A 25815-nucleotide genomic window follows, 5' to 3' on the forward strand; every position below is an offset into this window, starting at 1 on the left:
GATAAAGACACTTGAATGATTAAGGTAGATCTGGTCATAGTACATTCTTATGCATGATTATAGCTACGAAGGCTGAAGGACTTACAAGTATTTCTATCCTAAACACCTAGTCTTTGTGTTTGTGATTCAGACTTCAAGGGAAAAAAAAAGTATGTTGCTCAATTGTGACCCACTAGAATACAAGTTTGTTGGGATTTTTTCTTTTTTGTTGTTGTTTTTGATTGGATTTTTTGTTTGTTGGGTTTTCCTGTATTTACTTCAATTTTACAAAGCAAATAGACAAGAAAACAATTTGTATTTCTAAGTTATATGTTTCTAGAGGGTTTCTGCTTTTTTGTAACTACTTGATTTTGCTAGCTGATACTTTTTGGACCATTAGCTTATGACATATACACTCTAGCACGATCGGTGAGCTCCTAAAACAGAAAGGCCTCTTGACAGGATAGAAATTTTTCCCTCCAGCAAGGTGGTTGTTGTACACTGTTCCAACAGTAATGCTCCAGAATATTTTTTAGCTTTGTGGGCTGAAAGTGGGCAGTGTGACAACCACATTTGCTACAAGAGATTGCAGAAGTGTCCAAAGGTTCATTGGAGTCTCTTGTGTCGTATGTCTCAAAAAATGGAGACATCTTCTTAGGAGCTATTATGGTTTGTCATGTTAAGGATGTACTGAGGAACAAGTGCACAAGTGCTTCAGCAGTAGACTCAGGTCATTGTATACAGAGGTTGAAACAAAGGTCTATATATAGGAGACAATAATGAACCCTCAGGAAGTCAACAGTCCATATTTTAAAGACCTCTAAATCCCCATTTAAATAGTAAATACCATCACAGCTATTATCTCCACTGTTCTATACTTCCTTCAGTTCAAATCAATAAACAAGAGAATATAAAGTTAAAGCCAGCAAGGCACCATTATGCCTATGGCCTCAGGGCATCAGCTTATTACGTTGTACGTAGTCCATTTGCTGCTAGTGGAGTGGCTCATATTAAGCACAGTGATATCCCTGTGGCCTAGAGGCAGGGTGTGGTTGCTGTGTTCATAGTATCAACATTTAAAAACTAGTTTTCAGGGCTGGAAGCCATCATCCCTTATTGTTGTTCACAAAGAACTACAGAGCTGTTGTCATGGTATAATCTACAAATGTGGAAAGATTGTAAAGATCCAAACTCAGAAATATTTCAGACTAGGAATGTGTTCTGTTTTCTTAGATTTTGTTAGATTTTCTCTGTTTACTAACATCTGGTTGATACCTTTTGCATCAAAGACAGGAATTCATGTTCTCTTTTAGGGTCATTCATTCATTGCATTTCTTCCCCACTGTTGCAATTTTCTTGTTTCCAATGTAAAATCCTTCTGTGTAATTACTCTTATACTCTATATGCAGTAGGGTTTTTCTAACTCTTTGCCCTTTAGTGATCTTACTCTAAGCATGATACACCGTTCAGTTGCTTTCTGTGTAGCTGCGCTTGGGTAACCTTCTTCCAATTACTCCTGTCAACTTTAATTTCTTTAAAAAAGAACAGGCAGTGAGTAGTGAGGAATAATTGATATATGACAAGTGTCATAGTTCTGATGACAAGTGGGATCTGGGCATATTCCCCATGCCTCTGCTTTTTCTTTGTTTTTTCCCCAAAGGAAAGCATTGAAACAGTGTCCAGGAGATTACTCCCTCAGTATTTCCACCCTGGCCATATCCTGTGGCATCTAGACCAAGACGTATTTTGGCTATTGTTCAGATAAGCCTTTGCATTCTTCAATACTTACGTGAAGGGCATTTCTAAAACTTCTGAGGTTTAACCAGCGTTAACACTGAGCGTGCGTGAGGATTATTGCTCGGAAAGGCTGATCCCAGGGAAATGCCACTAACGGTTCTGTCGCTGGCCTCAGATCTGAGCATGCAAAGTAGGGAACAGGCAGCTGTGCCTGGGACTCCGCCATGGGGGGGGAACGGCAGGAGATCTAGCGCGGAGGGGCAAGTTTGCCGCAGCGCTGCCTCTCCGGCCATGCTGTTCTTGGAGGTTTCACGCTCTTTTATGGAGAGCTTCTGGGGATTTTTATAGGAGAAGATTACTTCTTTTGGGTGAAGTTCTCAGGCCATACTGCAGAATGTAATAGAAAATCTTATTCCTATCATACATTGTTGTAGATTGCGTCATAACCATATAGAACTGTTTTAGTTGGCTCTTAAATTGGCTTACCTTTTGAAGTCAGGTCTTTAGCAATACACTGAATTTCTCTAGGGCTTTTCAGGTCTTTTTTCGGTATTTGGTCACTTGGCCAGTTGTAACCAGGGCAGAATTCCTGACCTCGAGTAGCACTTTCTGTCCTTACTCTTCCACTCTTGTTTGAAGCCTCAGGAAATACTCAGCAGATTTACTGAGGCAATTAACTGAGGATTTGTGATGGCTGACCAGTTCTGGACTAAGGAGCCAAGAGCTTAGATTACTGATGGCTTTATAAAAGGCTGTCAAATTAGGTATCTAACATACAGGTGCAATAAATGTACAGTGAAACTTGCAAATGCTGGAAATATTTGCAGTGAAATTCTGACCTAATAACTGACACGATTGCTGCACAAAGTCCAATTACTTTTTTTGAGGCTAGTTTTTCCTGAGTCACACTGGTTTCATTCAGCACTCTGTTTTGAACCTCCCTGACAAGACCATTTTGAGATGGTGGTCGAGGTTAATCAGATTCAAATTCTGATTGTAAAATATTTATTTTGATTTACTTCTGAATTTCAGTTAACAAGTCCAGAGGTGAGTGACATATCTCAAAAAAAATTACCATTAGCTGAAAATATATCTGGGGAATCAACAGTAGTTACAAATTGAGATCGGACTGGACTGGTTTTAAAACTGCAACTTAAATTTTACAACATAATCTTTTATTTCAGGTTTACTGAAACTTCATTTTGGTTATTCAGAAATAAATATTTTGATATGTGTATTCAAGAGAGTGGTTATTTGCAATTTATCTGGTAGAAAGAGAGAAATCTCACAAAGTGAAAACAAATGAAATCGCTGTGCATCAGCCCAAAGCTTATTATTGTTTACAGTTCTAGAAATGGTAGCCTTTCTGGTTATGGTCAGCCCAAACTGACTAAGTTGGGGATTTTTACAATCACAGTATTTTGAAAATTTTGATAACTTCATTTGCAAGCTTCTGTGAAACTTGGACCATTTAAATATTTGCATAATCTTTTTGCAAGACACTATCACCATTACAGTATTGCTGTATATATCACAACAGCAACATGCACCACTGAATGCGACCCCCTTGTCACTGAATTTGGTCTGATGTCTAAAACGATATTTAATAATGGCCACCAATAATTCTGTTGGTTGCTTTCTTGCTTCTGTAATCTTGGTTACATTTTTTGTTTCTAAATAGCCAAGAGATTAACCTCTGTTTCTTTCCCTTCCCTCTCTTCCTCCTTTCCTCCTTTCTCCTTTGGTTTCTTTGAAGATCAGTTGCTGAAATGTCTGAAGAATTAAACATGGTTTTAATTCTTTCTTAAAAAAATAAGATGACCTAGTAGTTTGGGAATGTTGCTTTTGTTAACAGTTTCTCTTTATCTGCTACTCATTACAGTTTTGTCTAATGCAAACAGTGATTTAGAGAGAAAAACATACAATAGGTAATTTGAGAGACTTCCCAATTTTTTGTAAAGTCAGTACCAGTGAAGGGCTGAAGCAGTTGATGCTGGTGCTGGTCATCCTTTCTGTACCAACAGCAGGCATTTAGAAATGATTATCTGTGCCAGGCCCATTTATAACTCAGACATAGATGTATTTTTATGCTTCCAAGGAGATAGTTACTACTTAGTTGTGTTTCATAATCCACAGTGTCCAGGGCTGATGCATTTTATACCTAGACAAACAATGTTTTCTTCTCTGTGGGAGACAGTTTCCAAGCCTGTCCAGGTATGCAGTAGTACCCTCATATGCAAACCATGCACAAAGACATTTACTGTGTATTTAGCATGCGTGTGAGTTAGACATTGGTCAGTATTTTGCATGCTTATTTTCAGCAAAACCTTAGTTTAGCAAAGAGAGGAATTGAACCTGAAGGTTCAACACAGAAGGAGAAAGTAGAAGGGAAAAAGGTAACTGGCAATAAGTTAAAAGATACAGAGCAACAAATTAAAACTTCCTCATGACACAAGATGCTGTCATTGTGAGCAATGTTTTGGAAAGATGCCTAAGTGGCACAAATACCAGAGACCAGTTTAAATGGTTGGATTTTGAGCTTATAAAACAGAGAAGTATTTTAAAATAATGACCTATATGCAATCACTGTACCTGAAATCAGGATTTTAAAAGGGACCATTTTTACTCATAAACAGGGCCATGGTTTGGTTAAATAGAATCAGGACTGTACCTTGTCTCTGAGATTAGTTTTCTTATTTTTCATTTTGTTTTTGGATTTCCTTCTACAGTGAAAAATGCCATGCCATTTGCCCCAGAGATTTTCTTGCAGTTGGTTTTTCCTCCAAACTGCTGCTACAACAGTGTTTTCTTTTGCACAATGAACAGATGTTGGAGACAGGGGAAAAGGACATATCTTTTTCTACACTCTGCTGTATCTCAAAGAGATATTTGGTGGGCTGTCATTTTCAGTAGCACTGCAAGCCGTCCCTGGAAGTCTTCCCAGCTCACTGTAACACACATATTTAGCGTGCAGATGTGACTGTAATCCACAGCTGCTTTAACACTGGATCAGACTGATGGCAAAACGGGTGTGCCAGATCCCCAAAAGCAGATGGTTCATGGACCTGAAGATGGCAAGGTTAAATTTATGAGCTGGCTGTGAACACAGAATGATTCTGGTTTATTATGTATGTCCCTGTAAGGAGGGTATTATCCTCTTCTTTTAACTTTTGTAAACTCCAGCACTTATCTTTAAATTCATCAGATAAATTGAAGTGGGAACAAAGTGACTCGACCCCAAGAACAGAAGCTGTGTGGATCAGACTTCCAGTCCCGTTCTGTAGGACAAAAAGGGCTTCTTGTCATGCATTTGGGTATCTGAACTTGCCATTGTGTTTATCAGCTCAACCTCTGACCTTCTGAGGTTCATGAATCACTTCCCAAGTTTGACCTCAATATTACATACTTTCCCTCTACAACCACTTTTTTCTTAGAACTTCCTTAAGGAGCACACATCACTGGGAAATGCTCCGTTTCTTTCATGTGCATCTATATATTTAAGAGGTGTCACATTAACATTCTAGATTTCTCCTCTAAAAAGGAAAGGTGGTTTTTATTCAGAAATAAATTCAGAATTTTTTCTAACAACGTGGAACATTTCTGACAGAACTGTGTGAATAATCAAAGGAAGGAAATCTGCCAAGTTAACTTTACTGGTGACTGAGCTTATTTTATTAAATCAGTATTTTAAATTAATCTAATTTGGGTTGTTGGCTTCTTCCCCTCCTCTCACTTCCTCCTGAAACAAGGTGTTTCAGTCAGACTATCTGCTGTCAGGGCCCGAGAGATCCTGTGCTGTGATGCCTGGCAGATATTAGCGGTGGTAACAAAACAACTCCAGGAATTTCAGTGTTGAGATTTCAATTGATTCCACCGTAGTAGCCAAGAGCACACCCATTCCCCTGGGACGGCAGTCCCCCAGTGTGAAAATACGGGGGGATCAGTCAGAGGCGATGAGGAAGAGAGACTTGTCTTCTGGTTTAACTCCCACATCGGTTCACCGTAGAAATCCCTTGAGTCCTAGGATGCAACCTTGGTTTTCCAAATCTCACCTTAAGGAGGAGAAACCTCGGGAGCCTTACGCATGGAAAACCTACCGTATCAGTGGATTTCACCACTTTGTAATTTGTAGGTCTCTCCAGTTTTTTCCGATGGGGCTGTGGCCTCCTGCACAGTAAGAAATCCTGCAGTGACAGCAGCCTGGCTTTGCGCAGGTGCTCCAGCACTAGGCGTAGGCTGGCCAGAGCAGGTTCAAGGGGATGGTGTGGAAGATTCCCCTCTGAGGAACAGGCATAGGACATCTGTGTAGTAGGTCAATATTCTGGTGAATTTTTGCACACAGTGAGGGAAAAACTTGTTTGCTGCAAGTAGGTGGTGATATATTGATGGAGTTGTTCATGAAAGCTGCTTCCCATCAGCACAGAAGGTATCAGACAACCTAAAATTTGGTCATTTATAGGTATTTGTGATTGCTGGAAGACAGATACTGGACTGATAAAGGTTCTTGTGAGACTTCACAGAGATTTGGAAGAGAAATAAACCTGCCTTATTTCACCTGATATTGAAGATGTGATAATTTATTTTTTTATAATCACTCCGCAACTTAATCATTTCTTTGTGAGATTTGCAAATCCAATTTACATAAGCTATGCAAATGTGATGGTCTAAGAGTCTTTTTAATGAAGCAAATGTGCTCATTTGTGTTCAAATCATAACAAAGAGGGGGAGGGGACAGAAACAGAACACCTTGTCTTTGCCCATGGAAAATTTTGCATGTTAAAGTGTTGAACAAAGGCCTTCAAACTTACTGGAGGAATCCTAGCCTTCCAGAGGCTTTCTGATATTCCCTGCACTTCATTGAAGACCTGAAATTTAAAGAAAGGTGTGGATAGGGTCTCTTGTTACTAGAATCTCTTTCTTCACCAATGTCAATAATTAGAAAACTGCAGGAACAAAATAACAAAAATCTTCATTTCTTTGTCTTAAGTTCAGACACTTCAGTAAAAATAAACAGTAAGTAGACACATATGGTTTAAATAGTCTTTTTAAAAAAATCAGTATTTCAAATGAGATGGTGTTATTTCTCTGTCACATGACATTCTGAACAGACCAGTTGAGTAATCATTGAGAATGGTCTTTATTTATTATCATGTGTGGGGCTGATAGCAGCTATCCTTTTTTATTAGTATTAGTATTAGTATTAGTATTAGTATTAGTATTAGTATTAGTATTAGTATTAGTATTAGTATTAGTATTACTTTAAGGGATTGTATGTTGAAGAAGTGCAAGATTTTCATTCAGTAGCTGAGTGTATGTCCATTATCTGGCTGAGCGGCATAAAAATTCTGTGGTTCAGTTGTTCCATCGTAGGAGAATTATCTGACAAATATTTTCCTAAAGCGGCATTCATCAGTGCTACTTTCTCAGGTGCACTTCATCAGAAGTGTCACTATCGGAAGGAGGAATAAGGTCTTGTCCTTCCACTGAAACATCAGCAAAACAATAGATGAAAAGACCTGGGAGAAAATGCTCTTCAGCACAACAGAGGACTGCTGCAGAGGCATCAGCCAGTGCCTTGGTATAGTTAATACTGTATTAAGCACAGAGTTAGCTATATTCAGTTTTGGTTTTGACAAAGCTGGACCTCTGTCACATGGAAGTCTGAGGCCAGCCCTAATATTCTGTATTTGGTATTTTTGGAATTCCTGTTTGTGTGCTATGGAAGAAAGTGCAGACAATTTTCCAGTAAGTCATTACTGCTCATCAGTTTTTATTCCTAATGAATGAGGATGCTTCAGACCATAAATCTTTCACTGGTCCAGGCTAACTGTTGCCTCTCCTGGGCTTCCAGCCAGCATAATTTTGTAGGGAGGAATTACACAACTTGATGAGAAAGAGGTAAATAGTCCTCTGTTAGCAGCTATTTGAAATAGCAGCTGTTTAATACTATTCAGCAATGGGGGATATTAGCAATATTACTGGGCAAACTGTAGGTGGTATACCATATGTACATATTGCCGCATGCTGTGTGGTATTTGTCTGATGTGAAACTTTTCATTTACTGGCAAGTGTGGTAGTGATATTTATAGTGGTCACTGCTGAAGTTCTTGAACAGATTCTGGTAATCTGTCACCGTGCAGCATGGATATGGAGCACAGATAAGGAGATGAGTGTCAAGCCTTTCGTATTTTGTGCTTGGCAGGCCCACCACAGTGTCACTTATTCCTAGCACCAACGATCAGGAATGGACGTGATGCTAATATATAGAGAATGGAGCATGTGCGGTTTGTCTGCACGTGCCCACACACAGGTCAGAGGCGCGGTGGGGCTGGAGGGTGGGCTGAGGACCTGTGCAGAACCATGTGCTCAAATATCCATAATCCAGGTAACCGAAGGCAGCGTAAACATGTGTTTGCACGTCTTGTGGACATTGAGCGTTGTTAGGGCTTCAGTGAAAAAGCTGCTGCAAGTCATCCTTTCTGCACCCTCATTCTTATTTATGTCAAAGAAACTAAAATAAGAGCAACTGTTCGTTTTCCCCTTTCCTCCCAGCCCTCCCCTTCCCTTGTTGCCACTTTGTCTCCAGGTCACATTAATGCGAGCTGTGGGATATAGCGAGCTCTGATCCAGGCAGCTATAACCTAGGAACTCCCTTATTTAGAAAGCTTGGATCTCTCCTTTCCCAAGGAATTATAAGGGTATTTTTTCTTAGTATTGAGTAGACATGTGATGAGATGTTAAAATGTCAACACCTTGATTTATAGAGAATATTGTAAGTTATTTTTTAAAATTGTTAGAACTAATTTTTCTGTCCCTCTAGGGCTTGTACATACTATTTGAGTTTTCTTTACCAGCACAGGAATATAAAAAGAAAGCAATAACAAATTTTACAAGTGTTAAAAAGAGAAAGGAAAATAAGAGAGGATTTTTTTCTCTAAAATCTATTCCAGACAAAAAATGTTTATGACATTAAGGTTTTATTGGCTCTCTTTTGGGATGAACTGTGTACATTTCCATTAGTAATTGATGCAACCTTACCAAACAGTATGATATGCTGAGAATGTATAAGACGTAAGAATACAAAAACAAGTAGATCATCCCTCATGATTTTCTAGGCTAATTAATATTTACATCAAAATTAGCATTGGTTGGGGTCATCTTATAGTTGATTCTTTGACATTTTAAACTTGCAGAATTAGCCATTTTTTATTTTTCTTTGTATGAAATGAATGCATTTTAAAAAAGTAGCCATGTGTTCTTGGCCTTAGTCTCCTGAATTATCCTTTGCTTGGGAGATAGTACATATTTTATTTAAAACAATGGCATTTTCAATAAGCAAAACATTTACCCTAGTGTCTGCTTATAATGAGAATAATATAAAAATTTAATATTGACATGAACTTTTTTTTTTTTGCTACATAAGGTAGTGTGAAGCCTGCCCTTTCAGATCAGAAATTATTTTTGGCCTCTGGGAACTTGGACCATCTCCTCTTAGACCAGCATGCAGCTGCCGGGCTAACCTGGCTCTTCCAGTAGTGCTGCCTGCTCTCTGCCTGCTCGTCACCAGAGCATTTACCCTGGCTGCTCACCTGCCTGCATGGGAGCTGGCCAAGCCCAAATGCTTTCCTGACCTGTCTGAGCAGCCATCTGGAAGGGGACAGATGCCATTATTCAGAAGTACTTCGGTAGATGGGTCCAGGGGCATTAAAAGCTCCCACCAGGAGCACAGACCCTGCTGCATGCTTGGTAGAGCACCTGTCCTTGAAGCAAATGCTGCTGTCTCATATCTCAGGCAACAAGCATATGGTCTGTATGACAAACAGAGAGAAATACAGTGCCTTGGGGTGGGATGGTGCCATGGCCATTTTTCAGCAGCTCCCAAAGAGGTGGCAGCACCTTGGCTAACGGGGCCCTCTCCTCTCTGCTTCTAACCCCACACAAAGGGAGATGTCTTCCATCTCCTGGTAGTATCTTACATTGGCAAGATTTTCACAAAGCGGGGGGGGAAGGGTGGAGGAAGGAAGACTAAAAGTCAAAGCAAATGCAGTATGTAGGAGGAGAGATTGTCAGCTCCCCATATTCAAGTAAACGCTGGGGAAAAAGCTGGTCCTTCCTGCACAGCCCCAGCTGCTGTCCTGAAGCTTAAGGTGGAGCAGGGAATTCAGTCTCCAGCCCTGCCCTCTCCCTGCTTTTCCTGCAGTAGCTGTGGGTATGTCCGGAACGGTGGCGGCGGTGATGGTTGTTAACTGGACGCTGTTTTGACACTGCCAGGTCCTTTCACACAGGTCACCATCTGCTTGGTGGTGAACGGCAGTTGAAAGGCTCTGTGTAGCCCATTAACAAATTCTTTTGCTGTCCAGACCTCTGAAGTATTTTAGAAGCCTTGTTCAAAAGCTCAAGCACTTTTTTTTTTTTTTTTTTTTTTTGGTCTTTTCTGCTTCACAGCCCTTCTACTTTTGTTTCGTGTCTCATGGTAATGAATTAACTGTAAGTAAGGGTGACAGCCCAAGAAAATGGTAGACTGGGGTCCTGCAGGGTGTAGCCTTTGTAGGAAAGATGAGGCTCCTTCCCGAGAAGCTCTCGTGAGTTGGCTGTAGAATATTCATGAGCTACCTGTCTCACAAGCAACAGCAGGATTTGGCCCTCTGTTGTTATAGTGAGCAATCGGAGGTAAATGCATTGATCCCAGTGGAGTTATTAATTCACACTGGTGCAACAAAACCACCATTTGCCATAAAAGTTACGGAGAGATGACAACCAACGTACTGGACAGATCTTTTTCTCAGGAAGCTCTCTGGCAGGGAAGGTAGCCAATCTGTCCATGCTGCTTTGGGCCATCTGAGCTTCCCTGGAGAATTTAGATTTCCATCTAAGTTGCATTCAGTTTTTATTCATATTGGCTTAGAATATGTTTAATGTCTTTTTTTTTTTTTTTTTTCCCCTGCAGTAATAGTAAAAATCTGTTTTTCTTCCCTAACTATGTGCAGGCTGGCATGGCTTTGACTTACGATCCAACAGCTGCTATACAGAATGGGTAAGGAATGCATGTTTTCTTATGCCTTTCTAAAAATTATTTTGAATGCCATCTTCTGTTTTCTCTTTCTGTGGTGAAACTTACTCAGAAGCAAATTCACTCAGTCATATTTTGTCTGAAGCATGTAATGTCATATTGTCAATTTCTTCTTTTAGTTTCCCTTTTGTTTTTATGCCCTCTTGTTTGTAATACCCATTTGAATGGGAAGTTGTTTTTCCTAATAGTTTCCATCTCTATTTGGCAAATGCTAGTGGATTTATTTTTTTTAATCTCTCTCTGTCATGAAGTGGAAACCAATGAAGTTTCCCTTTACTGACTTTGCTTTTGTTAAAATAATCATTGAAGATTCTAGTGTATTTTGGATAATAGAGCTGTTACTTCATCTGGGGCTCTCTCTACAGGCTGGCTGGCTTCCATGGCATTGTCTGAATAGAAATGCCAAATCAGAAGAAAGCCTTAAATTAGTGTGTAAGCAGACGGGATTTACGGGTAAAACTCTGAGCAACACTCTTCATTTCTCAGCTACCATTTGAAGACACAAGGGATTGTAAAATTTTTCAATTTTAGCAAAGAAATTACATAATTTTATTATTTACCTGCCTGATTACATTTCCAATTATTTCATGAGCTGGAAAAACAGAGCCTTGAAATCTAGCTATCCTTTCAGATAGGCAAACAACAATTTGAAGAGAAGCAGGAGGTTCAGCCGTGAACTCTTTGACAGTCACTCTTTGATCAGAGAGATGTTTGATATCATTATCAAACTCCATGCATACTTCTGTCTGTGTTCTCCAGCTGAAGGGGAGAATGTATTGATACAGACAAGAATGGGTTTATTTGTTAAGTATTTGTTCAGGCACTGCTAGTTGAAACGTTTAGGAAAAAACTAACATTCCCAGTACTTTAAAAAACAAAAAACAATGATAGTAGTATATTTTGCTTAATTGCCTTTTACAAGCAGTAGCTTTGCAGGACTCGTGATATTCCCATGTTGTGAAGGAAACGGCCAAACCAGAGCAACTCAGGAAAAAGAGGGTTTTCACACTGTGGCTGTGATTTTAGAATCCTCTGGCTCTGTTTCCCTGTTATGACCTCCCAAACAAGTCTTTCTTCTCTATCGTCATACTTTTCAGCTGGTTACATGCTATAGGCTATAAATAAAGCCACCACTAGTTCATAGTCCACCAGCATTTCGTCTGGACAACTGGCTTTTATTTCAGTAGAATTCCTGCATGTCAGTTGCATGAATGTTTGGAAACTGTAATTTGAATGATCCTTTGAGATGAATATAATTTTACCTTAAGAATATATTTTTTTAAATTATGAAAGTCATCTCAGAATCAGACATCACTTGTATCAAAGAGTACCAGTACTGCTCAGGTATTCAGGCTGCTCAGGTGGTTTGGTCATTCAGTTGTTTGAACTTACTGTCACTGATCATTGGGAAAAGAAGTAGTACACAATGTAGAATTTCAGCTCTCCGTTTTTTAAAATGTTCTTTTATTTGTAGAGCACGAAATAAACTACAGCCCTGGATATCTCTCTACGAGTGACAATTAATTACCGCTTTGACATATCTCTTCTTTCTGGAGTGTCAAAATATTTTCAATTCCATCAAAACAAAATCATCTCATTCAAAATGTTCTTATGGTGAGATCTTGATTGTATGCAGTATTATAAGGAGAAGCTGTTATTATGCGGGAAAATCGATTTGTCCACCAAAATTTACACAACTGTTGTTCCTTCCTTTGGTTGCATCTTACCTGGGGATCACCAGGACCCTTTGGTTACACAGTTTCTTTTTAGCTCCCCAGACATTCATGTCATAGTCTCTACATATCCTGTAGTTCTACATTTTTACTGTTTTTCAGAAGCCTCTTGGCTTGCAAGTGCAACAGAAGTCTATCTCATGGGTTTTGTTTTAGCTAAGTCTGGGAGCACCTCAATGCTTTGCTCGTAAAATGGGCAAATACGATTTGTTCTTCAGTGACACCAGACACTGGTATCATGGCAGGCGTGTGGCCGTGGTGAAAGAGTTAAATGCTCTTAAGCATGATGAAGTTCACCTAACTGTCAATGAAGGGGAGTTAAGCAAACACATTGCTCTTCCTCACAGTAAGGACAGTCGGGAAGCGAGCACAGAGCTGCAGCTTGCAGCCTGGTTGTGTCGATGGTGTGCCTGTACCTGCCCTGTGGGTGAAATCCTCCGTAATACTTTGGCAGTAAGGTGGGCCAAGCCATTAGTGTTTGCACGGAACAGTGTCACCCAGAGGTCTGTAAAACAAAGACTGCTTCCTTGCAGCAGGCCTGTTTGGTGCAGCAGTCAGGTTAAGCAGCTGTTGACCCTGCACACAGCTCAGGACTTGTTGATGTGCTGTGATAAGCATGAGTCACTTGGCCTTTTGGGTGCCCACCAGTGTGGAGCTTAGTGAACTGAGGCTGGAGACGGGAACTGTAAAAGTACCCAAGCCAAGGTGAAGATTCAGGTGAGGTATGAATGACCAATAAAACTTAAAAAAAGAGAGATTGACTGCACGTGCTGACATCTGTAGAGCCCTTTATAGGGTTGATGCATTTTGATGCATGTAAGTTGCTAAGTCTGCACAGGATTATATGGAGGGTGGAAGCCTACTAGAGAGACATGTCTCTTCAGGTGTCACAGGGTGGTATTTAAAATTCACAATTCCTTAAGAGGTGTGGATTATATTAGGGTTTGGGTCAGGGCATAACCACACCCACACCTCAGAGAAGAATCTGGACTCTTGCATGTTGTCCAGATGAAATGGTGGGTTCTCATTGCTCATGGTGCAGTATTATCACTTTTATTACTGTGTAACTGCATATTTGCCTTGAAAATCTATAGCAGGAATAAAACAAAAGAGAGTGAGAGAGAGGCTTTCACTAGAAATAGCTAAGATTTTTTCGCCACAAAGGAATAGATAATTTTCTTCTGAGTCTATTACATTGTAAAGCTTGATTCTCCATTTCATTATATTGTTTTTATGCCCATGTAACTCTATTTGAGCATCCAGTGATTTTACACCAGTGTAAAAATGGTATAATGAAGTGGAGAATCCAGCCTGTAGTGCACCTTAGCATTGCAGTATGAGTTACTGAAGACATGGTAACCACACACTTCAGTAGGTAAGCTCTTTTCCCCCGCCAATCTCTCGGCGTCTTTTTTGTTTTATAATCAGCCTTTTCTGAATTGCATTTACAAAGGTACTCAGGTTTTATTTTGGGGAGTAGTGTGCCTGTTGTAATATGCTATTGATTTTTCAATTTGTGGTATTAATATTTTTTTAGTGGTTTAATGCACTCATACAAAGAACAGAAAAGAGCTCTTGTACTTGCACTGTAAGGATGCTCATTTAAAATCGTCCTAAGGCTTGAGTCCTCCTGGCCATTTGACTAAGATTGCGATGTACTGTATCAGTTTAATATCTGATATCTGGGGGACTATACTGTGCATTTGCTGGCCAGTGGGCTCAATATTCAGATAGGTCTTTTTCATCTCAAACATCTGACTGTGTGGCTTATTGCAACAGAAAATTGCTGCCTTGATAACGCTTGGTAATACTGTTACATTATGTGAGCCCCAGGATACTATTTATGAATCTAACTCTTTCAGTACTGCCCGCAGGCATGAGGCATGAGCAAATGGTGTTTATTGCAGTGCAAATAGGATCTTGCTCTTGTGCAGATTCTGTGAGGAAGCTTGCACATTCCCCCATAGGATGGGAACCATATGGATTTTTTTTCCTACTTCTTGGCAGGGAAATAGCGACCAGACGCTACAGATAGTGCAGTCCCCAAATGCAGAGGGAAGGTTGATGTAGGAGTATGTGCTTTGTCTGTTAAGCAACAGAAGCTGTTCTTAAAGCATTGCCTGTGCGTGCCTGATGATGATGTACTGGGAATGTGGTTCTTTTAACATCTCTTAAAAACATTTTCTTCTGACCCCTTTCTAAACCCTTCTTCATGAGCATCCAGGAACATCTTTTTGCCTCCCAGTGATGAGTTTTCCCTGTGCTTACGGAATCTGGGAATGCTGAAAAACTATTTTTAATACAAGGGTAATGTCCATTTTGCCTCACCCCTGCCACCTGCCTTTCTGTACTTTTGCTTCTAGCATTGCAGTTGCAGCCGAGGAGCAGGGACACTGGCTCATGCCTGCAAAAAGCTGCACAGACCAATATAAGGATGCAAAGTGCATTTGCAGAAGATGCAACTGAGCCTTTTGGAGAGCTCTCCTTAGAGCCCACAGGTCAACTAGCACAAAGCCTACAGCTCTCAAAGTACCATACCAGAGAATGTACGTTATAATGCCACGAACCTTGGGGAAATAATTGAATATATCTAAAATGAGTCAAAGCTGTATCATTCATCTCTCTTTCCACTCCTCTTTGTGATGTACCCATTCTGATGACTGAGAATCCTGTATTCCCTTGGACAGGCTTACAACATGCATCTTCCATCTCATTTCACTTCTCACTGAGCCTAAAGAAAAACAAAAAAAAGGGAGAAAGCCTAAGATCAAATATGGCAGGGTCAGCAGTTGTAGATCTTGTTGGGATGCTGTAGGGTTTACACCAGAACAGGCCACTCTTGCATTTTTGCTCCTCCTGTCTTTTATTAGGTCCCCAGCATGTCACTTATGCCAATTACATGTTAGGATATTGGCCTATTTATATTTAAGGGAATTTGGAGAGATGTCTGCCTGTCCCGTGGGTGAGAGCACGTTGAGCCCTCTGTGAGCGGGCGCTGCTGGGGCAGTGCATAGCTCCAGCACTGTGGTAGGCTGAGCATCCCACACCTTGGGGAGGCTCCGCTTGGGTCTGTCCTCGGCAAGAACACCGCATCTTCACCATACCACTGTACTTCACGCATGGCAGAGATATCCACATACTTTTTTTAGATCCCTTTTGGCACAAGTGACACTGTGGCAGGAAGATAAGCCTTCGTGTCTGGGTGTGAGGGATTCCTAATTGCAAAATGTTTGACCTACAGCCTTTCATGGTGACTCAGATTGCTGAATTTGTTTTATTATTGTTAAAATTGAAATATATGAACTGGATTTTCTCACGTTGTTGTTTGCTACATCAGATTTCCTTCCTTTCTCTTCTATGACGCTCTGATGAGTGAATTTTGACAACATAGCTGAGTGTCCGGATAGCATGTTTTATTTGATGCTTATTTGAGAGCATTCCAAACTGCGGCAGATAAATGGTATTGGCAGGGGTGTTGGAAGGGTTGTATTTTTCACATTACCAGAGTGTATATTCTACAAGCTTATGTTCTATTCAGATAACTGCATCTCTAAGCTGAAACAGAAATGGTTAGCTGTCTGTCAAGTTCTGGGCTTAGCACACGTTTTCTGTAAATTTGGTAGTATTTGCTGGGATTTATTGGAGAGTTTATTCCAAAGAGTCAGCACTACTTCCAAATGGAAAGTTGTTTCTCCCCTGCACTTGTCTTTGTGCAGGCAGTTTTTACGCGATATGGGTATGAGCGCAGCACCAGTGCCAGGCTGATGGATTGAATGAGAACAAAAAGGGGGGAAGAAAAGTGTTGTTTTCTCAAAAGAGTTTTGGTTTTATACGGCTCTTCAGTTTAAGAGGTTTATATGTATTTCTATGCATTATAGTTTTTACCCATAGAGTACATTCTGTTAGTCTGCCATTGACTGTTTTCATGTGCCACACAGAGCATTGCTTAGTGCATCCACTTACCAACAGCACAGCCAAAATGATGTCTGTTAACCTTGATCAGGGAGAAGGCCCCTGGGACAGGACTTTAGACAGCATATGCATCATGTTAATGCCATAGATGAACCTGGCTAGTGCTATAAAAATTCTTCTCCCCCCCCCAAGGTTGTATGAACGTAACATTTGATACAAGCAGTGGGACAGAAATGCCTCTAAGTTCTCATAATAGGATATATATAAAATTGGGCAAAGGCACAGTTTTAAAATAGTCTCTGTGTGAGCATTGTAAGGGCAGATAAATGTTCCTAAAATAGCAATATATTTCTATTAAAACAAAAAATCACTCAGACGCCACCTGCTGTTTTTGGCATTTTAAAATCTTATTTGGAATAGAGAGAACAAATGATTGCTTCTCTGCCTCCCTCTTCCCTCCTAACTTCAAATGTTTCCACCCAACCTTCAAAGACGGCAGCCTGTTTTTCCAGTGCTATTGGTTGGATGAAGTTGGTGGTTATTTGAGCTTGCATCCAGAATGACTGCATCCAGTCTGAACTAGACTGATTAGTAGTAAATCCAGGATGCCAGGGCGATCAGGAAACAGAGCACTTGTTTAAACATCAGTAATGATTTTTTTGTTGCATGGCTCTCATGGAAAGCTACTGTTGATTGCCTCAGCGTGGGGAGAAAAACAGCATAAAAAGACAAGGTGTGTAATCCACTTCACCGTTACAGAGAGAGCACATGTGCAAAATTTTCTGTTACTCCTCTAAGATTGGTGCATGCTGTATGAGGACTATCTGCATGGGGTATAAATTGGACAAGAGAACACTACACAGGATTGTTTCGTTCTCCTGGAGTCCAAAATATCAGCATTTTGACAGCTGTAAGACCACAAGCATTCTTTTTTAAGCAATTTTATTTTTCTAACTTAGAGTTAAAACTGAAAAAAGGGCAAATGCAAAAATCTTTACAAGCACATTCATATTAAGTACTTACACAATCCACCAGTAGCAGTATTTCCCAAGTGATAATTTTATCAATAATCATTAACCCACAGGGAAGAAGCAATACAACATTTATTACCATCAAGCAAGAGATAGTGCAACTTTTGTTCGTAGCATGCAACAGTGGAAATAAAAACAACTAAATCTGAGATTTTCAGTGCTGCCTGGGGCATTTAGACTCATAATTCCTGATGTATATGGAATGTGTTATTCTCAGCATTGAAGCATTAAGATCTGAAAAGAAAACAGCACTGCATGTAAAAACGAAATCAGTAATATTGTCTTCGATATCACATAAGAAGTTTCACTAGCTAGCACTCTGGAAAATCAGCTGCCTTTGCATTTCAGATAATTACTTCTTGTATCGTGAAGTTCTATATTTGTGCTAGTTGAAGTGAAAAAAATATGCTTTGTGTAAATATTCCTCCTCCTTTCCATTTTCAAGATCTGTTCAGTGGAGCCATCACATCTTCTTTATTGTGGTTTTGGAAATAGATGGACATAATTACCTGTGTAGACTCTTCTTGTTTTTGCCTGGGAGGCAGTGAATTAGTTAGTCAGAGCCGAGCAGTTGAAAAGTTCAAAATATCTCGCTTTTGTTCTTTATTTGCAGATTTTATTCCTCACCGTACAGTATTCCAACAAACCGCATGATTCCACAGACATCAATCACGCCATTCATTGCTGCTTCCCCTGTCTCTACATATCAGGTACGTCAGATTTGCGCTTGTCTACTGTGTTTCCCAGTTAATTATGTTTTGGATGTGGATGAAGGCAGAGTGTATACCACAGAAAAATGTGAGTGCTTGCGCTCTTGAGTCACACTTTTAAAAAAAGGCTTTCTAGTAGTATTCAGGTATCATTTGATGTAGGGTTTTAACCATTTCCTTCATTCTTTACATTAGCAGTGAAAACCACCAGAATTTTTGTTTCAGTCAGCTTCTCTAGTAAACAGCATGTGCTTCATTTCCAGTTGACAACAGCAGAAGCTTATCATTCTTACTGAAATGTTTTGTCATTTTGGCTTCCCTTCATTAGCCAACTGTTTTTTTTAAATGTGTTTTTTTATAATGTATGTTGACTGCATCATATTTTGTCCTTTTGACCTCAGCTGTATTTGTTTGAGTAACAGCAACCTTTAAAAGCACTGATTTTTATCCAATAATCCCTGACAAAGCAAGTTACAAGAAGATAACTGTCCTCACATCCTTCTTTAGTCTCCCACACACTTTGTCGTTCAGAATTTCTCTTTTCAGCATATCCCTCACAGATCTCCACTGGGAAATTATTGCCGTGCTCTGGCTTTCCGAGATGGAAGTCAAAACCAGATTGTATAGTTTTATTATTAGCCATTTGCTGGGAAATATCACTTCACTCTGAAGCTGGTCATTGGTTATATATTTTCCCATTTCAGTTATTTCTGTCCTATAGCCTCAGTGTTCTTCCAGTCCCGAGTCCTACCTAAGATAAGCTACCCAAAACTTGCAAAGCTGCACGGTGGTTCCCATTGCTCTTACACATTGTTCTTAATGTTAGGGTTGGTTTGTTGGGGTTTTTTTTGGCTGGGGGGGGGGGGGAAGTGAGATGGTATGCTACTGCTTACAGGTAATTCTAGGAAGTTATGTTTACACTTAACTGTGTTTTAAAATTGATATTCAAAGATAAATGATCCTTGTAATTTTCTTGGATTTTTTTGTTATTTAATTGTAGATGGCTAGGTAACACTTGCCAAACAGAAGATTTTTTGGTGATAGAAATTCAGTAAATTGCAGTAAATGGCAACACCAAGAAAACGTCAGTGCCAGAGACATACAAGTGCAGCTCACATGCACTTTTCTCAGCAGCAAAGCTGGTTTAAGAGTCATGTCTCCTCCCTCTTATTCATGCCACTGAATTCGGGCCACCCAGCCACTTACTGCCATCACTGCTCCACGGTTCACAGTTGCTCCCTTTTCCCATCCTGACTTGAACCTTTGCATCAGTTCATGGTTTGCATTTGACACGTTTGCACCAAAAGCATTGGGTTTTATTTTTCTGCCCAATATCATTCCCCATAGATAGCTTGCAGTGTAAGCCCAAAGACATTTGCCCTGGCACAGAGGAAGAACTGCAAGGGTGCAAGAATGGGAGTAATGAACAGCAGCAAGCTGTGACAGCTCAAATATATTTTAACTAGTGGGTATTCACAACAGCAATTTTTGTAGTAGAGGTGTGTTTACATGTGTGTGCACTGTTTGTTGTTCTAAATATGTCACTGAACCTGCTTTTCAACAAAAACTACTTTGATAGACTTAAAGAAGTGTTGAAGCACACAATTATGCAATTAATTCTCACCACTTGTTTCAAGAATGAAATCACAGGGCATGTGGAGAATTGGGACCTTGTAGCTTTCTCCTGATCATTCCTGCTCACGTTCATTTCGAGATGCCACATGCCCATCTCTGGGAGCTTGGGGGTAGCCAGTGAGGTGCCCATCGATGGCTGTAGCACAGCTATATTTGTTGTGTACGTCCTGTGTGTTGTGGTGCCCAGGCTGATGCAAAAGGAAAGTGGGATACACGATTCTGGAGGCTGAGGCTGAGCTATGGTAGCATGTGGGCTGTTCACGCTCAGCACAAGAAGGAGCTATGATATCAGAGATGCCACTACAAATGTGCAAGCACTCTGTAATGCATTTAATTGTTAGTAAAACTGGAATATGTTACTTGTCAGTTAAGGCAGAACAGCAAAGACAGAATTTGGTGAGGTATAGAGAGTTCTGGTGAGAACGGACCCCACGATGCCCATGGTAAGAGCTGATCCTGAAGGACAGAGACTTCTTAAGCCAGCTTTGCCATGGAAGCTTTCAATTAGAATAAGCTTCAGAAACTCTCAATTAGATCAGCAGTTCTTACTGAAAATTGAATAAATCATTCTGGAATCTCTGAAAATGTTATATCGTCAAAAGTTCATACGGAAATTTTTGAAAATAAACTTTGAACACTTTCTGTCTCCTGCACTGTCGGTTGGATGACACGTTCATGACTGTATTGATGGCTGAAAGCAAATAATACATATGTTAAAATAGGACAACGTGGAAAATTGAAGATTGCTTTATGAGATAAAATGGTGTGGATCACAGAAGTGATGCAATCCCACTTTGGTAGAAAAAATTATCAAATGAAATTTGAAACCTTTTCGTTTTGTCAGTAGCTCCATGAAGCATAAATGAATTTTGTGTTCAGTTACATAACTCTTTTGCCAAAATTAGCGCCATATTTGTAATAGAAATAATATTATCAAGTAAGTCTTTGGTTTCTGTTTTAAACTTTTCTGTGCTAATTAAAAGTATTTGATACACAGGTCCAGAGTACTTCATGGATGCCTCATCCACCATATGTTATGCAACCAACAGTAAGTGGATACCTGCTTCTATCCAGCTAAAAGTGCTTACATTGTAACCTCACTCTGCTTGCAGCCGATTTAAAGTCCTAGGTCATGTAAGAGCAGCCAGCTGCTCCTTTTGACAAGAGCCCTCGGCTGTAAAGACTCTGCTTCTTTTATGAGCACCATTTGATTTAGTGAAAAGGGGAGGATGGGTGATATGTTAGCTAATTGTATTGATTATTGGAGAATAACAATATCTAAAGTGTTGCTTCTGAAGCTTTGCTTCAGGGACTGCAAGATAACTGCACTCCTGTATACTCTGAATTGCCAGGATCAGCACGTTACCCCTCTCTTATATGCTTACCCATCAGAAAGGTCCTTTGTAGTTGTATCCTCAGTGCTTCAGTAATGCATTTCAAATACTGGAAAAAGGTAAAGCACAGCTGTCTTACAGAGTCTCTGCCGAATCTGAATCTGCTTTATGATTTGACCAGTCAAGTGTCTTTTTTTTTTTTTCCCCCTAAGTAAAATGTCGTCTTTCATCAATTTATAACTGCTACTTAAAGCTGCATTACACTTCTACTGACATTCATTAGAAGCAGTGCAGGTGATTTTTTGTTTACCTCACAGGAGAGGTTGGATATATTTTGCCTAAATATTAGCAGTATACTAGAAGGAAGCAACAAACAGAATCCCACTGTGTACAGATTAGTTTTGTTTCCGACCTTTGATCAGTTTCTCAGGTATGGTTCCACTTCACAGTGTCAATTAATCAAAATTCAAACGTGTACTCCACATAAGCATCGGTACATTGATTTATATGAGGAGGGTAAAATTAAAATGAAGGTATATAATTGAGGATTGTTCATTATCCACTTTTGTGTTCAAATATTTTGACTTCATAATAGCATAACCTCTGGTGGGACTTAGCTATACAGCAACATGGGTAGAATTACACTACGTACCCATTCAGTAGCACAGGACTCTCATCCCAGTTTGAAGCCCACTTCCACACACTTCAACTCTTTGGAGACAAGTTCTTCAGTTTTCTCTCACCACACAGTGACCGTAGCAGAGGAATGACTGTCTCCTGGGAGCCCAATTCCAACCACTGTGGTGCTGCGCCTCTTTCCAGACCCTGGTGGAAGTTTCCATCTCAATGGAGTAAAGCTGCTGGCTGTGGTCTTTGTAGGGAGACAAGCTGTATCAAACAAACTCAGTTAAAATCACTCCTGTGTTCTAATATTTGTATTTAATTGCAGCCCACAGGTAATCTTAGGGGTGTGTATATGATGAGTTATCAGACTTGTGGAAGCCAAAGGATCTCTGGTCCTTGCAGAAGGACCTCTTTTCTAAAAGAAAAACCTAAGCACTTTACCAGTCCCAGTTTTTGTATATGTGTGTGTTTGAGTTTAATTTGACAGTGTTCGGCAAAGCATTTTTTTGCAGTATTAGAAGAGGTATTTTGCTGTGGTAATTGGATTTATTTACCCCTTACTAAAGTGCTGTGAAGAGAAAAGTAACTTTTATAGTGAGTGGCACCTTCAGTATGGCAAGTTAAATTTATGTTCATTGCCAGCCAGAGAGTTGTGTCAATGAAGGGATGTGTGCTTGTAGATGGAAGAGCAGAGGGACAGTGGATCAGTGGTGTAACGTTTCAGTTCTAGTGTCATGGCAGGTTACCTCCATGTGTCCATGTGTTGTCTGTAGCAAACCCAATCTCTTCACAGAAAGATTTTTCCCTTATGTTTCCCAAGATTATTCTCTTAAAGGACATGAGGCATTTAGTACTGAAGAAGTATAAAAGCAAAAACGCAGAACTGCCATTCCCCAGGTTTCATTCAGAGAGGAATTCTTTATTAGAAATGTCTGAAAATTTGTCAGAGAATTACTGCACAGAGGACTCAAGAGGCATCAGAATTAATGGCCTGTTTTGAAAGGAAATAAAGAATCTGTGTCCATTGTAAGTTGCTGTAGTTTCATGCCTGACTATAGAATCTATTCTAGGCACATCCGTAGTTTAAAAAAAATGAAGAAAAGATTATGATAAAGTTGGCAGAATTTAAGACATGGGTATTGGTAACCCTGTAAGCTTAAAGTCCTGTGAACAGGGAACTTTCAAAATTGGTTAGCTTTTTGTTTCTTCTTGTAACTTAGTTTGCCATGTTATTATCTAAATTGCCACCACTTTGTAATACTTTATGAAATGATTGATTTTGACACGTGATGTCCCACTGGAAACCAGTGCAGATAAATACTACATTCCCCTTGCCCCAGGAAGAAGAACATCTTGTTAAGCCTCTATTATTCTGTGTGAGTAGAGATGAACTCATACAGAAAGCACAGTTTGAATTGCTCAGATGCTGGCGGTTAATTCTTTATTTTGATTATAAGTATCCACTAAATCATGTTACTGGATGATTAGCTTTTCACTTCCAACAGAAAGTCCTACTTGATATTTATGTATAATCTAACACCGCGTAGTGTCCCTCATGACAGAAAAATAGGCAGGACTGCTGTGTAGGAGACAAAGGAGGTTTTTCATTCAGCATGCTGCGCACAGACAGGACAGTTTTCTCCCAGGCTGGCAAGCTTGCTGACAGGAGGGAAGAGCTGTGCCACAGGGCGCTACCACCCTGCGCCTGCCTGCCTCTTCTCTGCCTGCCCGTCTCACCTGCCTTGCCACCTGCCTGCCCACTCATTTATACCACGCTCTTTTGTCAGTGATAGCCCCTGCGGTAGGTTGGTCTGCCTGACACACTGCTCATTCATTTCCCTTTGTATATTGACTTCAGCCACATTTTTCTGATGTGTGCATTCCACATCCATTTACTTGGTGGATTAAAAAAACCCCGCTATAGCAAAAGATTGTATCTCTGGTTCCTTCTGTAGCTTTTTAACTACAACCAGATAAACATCTGATCCCAACAAAAAACAGTAACATATATATTAACTGGAAAATACTTGCTTATACTGCTTTCCATTCCCCAACCTTGTTTGTTGTCTTACTTTTGTGATCTCCTTAAAAGCAGATGACAACCAAAATGCAAATCTATGAGGGAAAAAAAAAGTCTTTTTTTTTTTTTTTTTTCCTAATGGGAGAAAATCAGAGAGGCAGTCAAGGACTCTGCAGGTATATCATAATTTACTTGTGATTTTCCGTGTAACTTTTAACATTGATATCATAGGTTGATGCCAATGAGCACCTGCAAATACAGTTTTAAAAGGGTTTTTATTTTTTGTCATCAGTGATTTTTGCTAGCTTTATACAGAGAGCCATGGAAAATTAATATCAGATAGGTTTAGGTAACATTGCTATTTCAGAATAAGTATGATTTAAAGATATTCTTCTGCTGGCAATAGTAGGGTTACATGTGAAAACCTCTCACATCTTTGTGCTTGCACAACCTTGGGGGTTTTGGAAAACAGGATTCCTGAATCACATGAACCTGATGAAAAGTTTGCCTTGAGGCTCATGTGTGACTTAGACACTTTTGAAAAATGTACCCTTTGTAAATGTAACCTTCACCACTTTTTGACCGTATTGACTGCCCTGCGTCTGAGTAAGGATACCTCAGATTTGCCAGTTTTGTTGCTTTGCCACGTGCACTGTCCCTCTCAGTAGCTGTAATGGAAGACAAGCTCCAGAGGAGTTATGGCAGTATGGGTTTGGATATATATTGGCATAACATTTAATGCATTGATGGCAGTCTGAGCTCCGTTTAGTTAACTATAGCTTTCAAAGTACAGTGCTCACTCATCCCTACTTGAAACAAGTCTTGTATTTCATTACAGCCTCAGGATAAGGATAGATGGATAGCGATGACAGAATAAAAACATAAATGGGATAAGAGTTATTCTGGGGATTTATAACATTAGCCATATTAGTGTGTTTTTCCTGTAGTCCCTGAAGGCTGTCTGGTGGTTCAGGGGAAACTTTGAAAAACATGTTGTTTAAAGTCAATTCACATATAGATAATCTTCACTTTTATTAACGATGACATTTGTATAAAACTTGTTTGATTTGAATCTTTATTACAAATAATATGTGTAGTCCTCCTCTCTAAAGGCAGGTTTTTTTAGTGAACCAACAGAAATGCTCTGCCCTAATACTGTATGTGGGTTTATGCTTACCCTCTTTTATTTACAAGTAAACCGGTGTGACCATAAGTAATCACTGGGTACGCACAGATAGATGTTCTTGTCAGTCTGTGTGGAACAGTTTCTGCATAATAGCTGGAGAATGAATATGCCAGTGGCAGCATGAAGTGTGCAAGCAGAGCAGCATATGGAAAAACCTACTATTGATAATGATAAAGTGTGTTGGGGAGAACTTCTCTTCTGGACATTTCTCAAGCCCTTACAGCCCTTTTAGAAAGGTCATCGTCTTAACAAATGCCCTTATTAATTTTTTCTGCCTTCCTTCCTCTGGCCCACGGCTGAATGTAATCTGTCTGTCTTTAAAATCAACAACAAAAACGTTTCTTGTTTCATAAGCAGTGTCAAACCCCTGCTCTGGTAAGAAGTGAGGCCGAGTAAGGACTCCAAATTCTTGCCTTTTGATTGTTGTGCATGAATGTAGCATAAAAAGTACAAACTGTCCAACTGAAATATATCAGTTTTCATTTTCTCACTAGCAACGCTGTTGTTTTGGAGAATACCCAAAATACCACAGCAGTTTCAGTGTTTTAATTCCTATGCCCTCGAACAAAGAAGTTCCTTGTACTCTATTCAGTGGCCCTCTCCCAAGGCAGCTTTCTCTGCCTCCCGTTTGTTGTTTTACCTCTTTAGCAAATAGAGCCAGGAGTCCATCTTGCATTGCCTGTTGGAGTGTAAGGGAACAAAGTATGTCCTCTGCAGACAGCCGAGTCCTGACTCCAAGATGAAATGGGAGAGTTCGGCTAGCTGGTATGAAAAGTAAACAGGAAATAATCCCTTAGAAATTGGAATCTCCAGCCAGTCTTTTAACTTTTAGCTGTGTCTTTTT

At 39.9% G+C, this 25815-nt stretch overlaps 1 protein-coding gene across 11 annotated transcripts in view; it reads left to right on the forward strand.

The window, feature by feature from the left end:
* RBMS3 (RNA binding motif single stranded interacting protein 3) overlaps window positions 1-25815 on the forward strand; it is a 722581-nt gene that overhangs the window by 628805 nt on the left and 67961 nt on the right. For all 11 annotated transcript variants that reach the window (XM_056334362.1, XM_056334363.1, XM_056334361.1 and 8 more), the window contains 3 exons: window positions 10704-10750; window positions 18076-18172; window positions 20805-20855. In XM_056334362.1, the coding sequence (XP_056190337.1) occupies window positions 10704-10750; window positions 18076-18172; window positions 20805-20855 (195 nt within the window). The remainder of the gene's footprint in view (window positions 1-10703; window positions 10751-18075; window positions 18173-20804; window positions 20856-25815) is intronic.

This window comes from Falco biarmicus, chromosome 4, assembly GCF_023638135.1.
Source record: "Falco biarmicus isolate bFalBia1 chromosome 4, bFalBia1.pri, whole genome shotgun sequence".
In the NCBI taxonomy this organism is placed as follows: Eukaryota; Metazoa; Chordata; class Aves; order Falconiformes; family Falconidae; genus Falco; species Falco biarmicus.